Source organism: Panthera leo, chromosome D1, assembly GCF_018350215.1.
Source record: "Panthera leo isolate Ple1 chromosome D1, P.leo_Ple1_pat1.1, whole genome shotgun sequence".
In the NCBI taxonomy this organism is placed as follows: Eukaryota; Metazoa; Chordata; class Mammalia; order Carnivora; family Felidae; genus Panthera; species Panthera leo.
Genome location: NC_056688.1, coordinates 101,097,317 through 101,101,166, shown reverse-complemented (window position 1 = coordinate 101,101,166; position 3,850 = coordinate 101,097,317). Strand labels below are relative to the sequence as shown.

The window sequence follows — 3,850 nt, the reverse complement described above, 5'->3', positions numbered from 1 at the left end:
ACGTCCCTCGATTCACTTTGAAAACACCACAAAATCGTTCTTAAACTTTTATGAGAGGTGACAACCTATTGGTTGTTTGAAATGGTCAATATAGTTGCTCCTTGGGTAGACAAGAATGATTTCTGGCAGGCAATGAAGGAGTTTTGGTATTGAAGAATATCCAGAGTGGGCCTGAGTGGGAAAAAATACATCTGAGTTAAACTCCCATAAACGTTCACAAAATTAGAGAATTTTCAGCAAGGATATTTTTATCAATTGATTTCAGCTATTAGCTGAAATGAAAGAATAGACCAACACAGGTGGCTTTTACAGAATTTGAGTGACATGTCTGTGGCCTTGCACTAGTGACATCACACAGACAATTGCTCATAAAGCTCACCTCTTTGTCCCCCAATTTTCCACTTCCTGTGTCACTCTATTTACTGTGTTGGACTACCCTAGGTTGTTTTTTCCTTTCCGATGCATGAATATCCCCATTCACATTTCTATTTCCCATAAACAATATTGACAATATTGACACCTAATGCAAGTTTCAGCAAACTGTATTTGTAACACATGAGCGGCGAGAACGACACTTCGCTGGAGGGGTTCATCCTGTTGGGATTAGCAGACACCATGGAGCTACGGATCATCCTCTTTCTGCTTTTCTTTGGGATTTACGCCCTTACAGTTTTGGGGAATGTTGGGATGATCCTCTTAATCGGCACTGATTCCCGACTTCACACACCCATGTATTTCTTCCTGGCTAACCTGTCCTTTGTGGATGTTTGTTATTCCTCCGCCATCACCCCAAAGATGCTGGCAGACTTACTGTCAGAGACGAAAACCATCTCCTTCGCAGGCTGCTTCCTGCAATTGTACTTCTTTATCGCCTTGGCCACAACCGAAGCCATCCTCTTTGGCTTAATGGCCTATGACCGTTACGTGGCCATATGCAACCCCCTCCTTTACTCCCTGATCATGTCCAGGACAGCCTGCCTCAAAATGGCAGCAGGGGCTTTTACGGCAGGATTCTTGAACTCCATGGTTAACACGAGTTATGTAGGCAGCTTGCCATTCTGTGGTTCCAATGTCATTCACCACTTCTTCTGTGACAGCCCTCCACTCTTTAGGCTCTCCTGTGCTGATACACACGTGAATGAAAGTATCTTTTCCGCATTTGCTGGTGCGAATCTGGCCGGGACTCTGCTGATCATCCTCACCTCCTACTCCTACATTCTCTTCTCTGTCTTCCACATGCATTCAGGGCAGGGGAGGCACAAAGCCGTCTCCACGTGTGCCTCTCACTTGACAGCGATAACTCTGTTCTATGCCACCGCCATCTATACCTATCTGAGACCTAGTTCCAGCTACTCCTTGGGTCAGGACAAAGTGGCTTCTGTGTTCTACACAGTAGTGATCCCCATGTTAAATCCTCTGATCTATAGCCTCAGGAATGAGGAAGTAAAGAAGGCTTTATGGAACGTAAGCACCAGGACAAGGATCCCTCCATTTTTATGGTTGTTTGGTTGATTCTCTGAACAAAACTGAGTATTTCATTGATTTTCAGAGGCAGATTCAAGCCTACAGGTTTTTTTTTAGAATATTTTCTGAGTAATTACAGTCTATAGTGTTCAAATATATGTAACCATTGAGGCATAAGGTAAATTACCAAACTTACATAAGGCCATAGAACTTCCTTGTAATTATTCCATATTTAACTTCCTTTCATCTCAAAAATTTCCAGCCCTTTCCCTCTTTGTCTCGCTTTCACTGACACATCAATAGAATAACACATACACACATTCAGCTGCTATGTATTTTAATCCACACATAGTTACAAAGGGAGAGATCAATATTCAATATTTAAATCTGACATATTTTCTTTCCAATAAGCTCATGGATTTCAGCTCAAAAATGTGTCTATCTCTTGCCAATAAAATTAATTTAACCTAATATTTGAAAGTAAGCATTATTAGTATGAAGGCAAACAGGGAATTGGCTACTTAGAAACTGATGGGTGCCAATGCTTGCATGGGGGACGACCACATGGATAATCTTCAGACAGAGATTACCTGTGACCTTTACCCTTGCCACTAAAGTTGTACATGATAGAAGTAGTGATGTCCATGATAACTGGGACATCACATACATTGTGTCCTGTCACAAACAGGTCATCCCGCTTCTATTCCAATGTTTCCTAAGATCCACATAAGTGACCTTGCCCAGACAGGTGTACATGGAGTCATCGGTATGGTCTCTGCACTCATGCACTGAACTCTTCCTCTCCAGGTCTGTAGGGGTTTCCCGGCCTAGGGCACTCTTCAGACAATGACCATGTTGTCCTCAGACATAATTTGCTCCTTGACTGAGCAGTTTGCTCACATTCTTCTGCACCAGCTGGCTGCTCATTGACTGGACTCTTTCTTTTCCCTGCCCTGGATATTTGGTAGATCCATAGATCAGACAGAGATGTTGCACAAGTAAATGATAATAGTATATTCCTTTCCTTAAATGCTTTAATTTCTATTAAAACTTAGAAATTGAAACAATGAAAGATAAAATCCAGTTATTATGAGATTTGGCATTTATCTGTCACATTTATACTCATGTGAGGCCATGTGCTCTGCTCTCTAATTCACCCTTCCTATGTTTCTTGAATCTTCTTCACAGTGTCTCCAAATGCTTCCAACTTTGGGAGGGATGATCACTTAATTATCTTGCCTGCTTTGTAATTCATTGACTATCTTTTTCCTATCTAAATCTTGATTGTTTCATTAATACAAGTTACTTGTAAAACATATTTTTAAATTATTCTAGTTTCTTGCTTATTATTTAATGCATTTATGTAAAAATGTTCCAAATATTACATATTTTACTTAGCTCAAAATAAATTTAAACTGTAAAACATTGAGTCTTCTCATTATTCTACTAAGTGTGTTTTATCGTTCCATTTTGTCTTACGTCCTTGATAATATTTACTATATCCTTCTTCGTGAATGTAATATGCTTTTTCCTTGTTTGCTATATACTCTCCACTTTTTCTATTTTTTTATTTCCCTCAGACTTTTGTTTCAGTTGAATGTTTAATTCAAATTCATTATATAAAAACACAGATGGAACCCTATATTTTGCCTTATTTGATGTTTTTTTTTGAGTAAGTCATTTACTAAAATTAATGAAGGGTATTTGAAGTGTATGTATTTGGGCTTTGTTTTGGCCAATATTTTCATCAGTGATGAGGTGAATGAATTCAAATAGAGCTACCCTTCAAAACCTATGAGCATCACAAAGTTGGAAAAATAAACAAGATGGAAGGAATGAAACATCAATAATCAAGAATCACATATATCCAAGTAACACACAGAAGTAATTTTGATTTAGTTTGTGAAATGTACACTAACGTATATAGTGTAATTTTCATTGCTTTAGTAAATATATATATGTATGTATACACACACACACACATATACATATTTGTTATCTTCTAAGTGACTAGCATAAAATAGGATGGGATGGGAAGTTAAGTAGCTTGGCATTATTTCCCTCCAGTATAGATTGTACTCAAATTGATTACCTTACTTGCTAACGGTTTTTCTACTAAAAAGTCATTTAATAGTCTCAAATCTCCACTGCAACATGTGTAAAATAATAATAAGAACTTCAAAGATGGGTGTGGAAGATTAATTGAGGTAATAAATTGAAAAGAGTAACATGTTATGAGTTCTGTATGCAAATGGGCTCACCATGCATAGGAACACCCAATGTGGTTTATTTCACTTTGCTTTCCTTGTGTGTGTGTGTGTGTGTGTGTGTGTGTATGTGTGTGTATTTATGTATTTTAATTTTAGAGATAGATTGAGTGCAAGCA

The 3,850-nt window shown here is 38.2% G+C and overlaps 1 protein-coding gene across 1 annotated transcript; it reads left to right on the top strand.

Moving 5' to 3' along the window:
* Positions 1-555: 555 nt before the first annotated feature.
* LOC122200956 (olfactory receptor 5F1-like) lies at positions 556-1,396 on the top strand. Its single transcript, XM_042906748.1, is given in 2 exon segments — positions 556-1,359; positions 1,361-1,396. Coding segments are annotated over 2 exon segments (840 nt in total).
* The last annotated feature ends 2,454 nt before the right edge of the window (positions 1,397-3,850 follow it).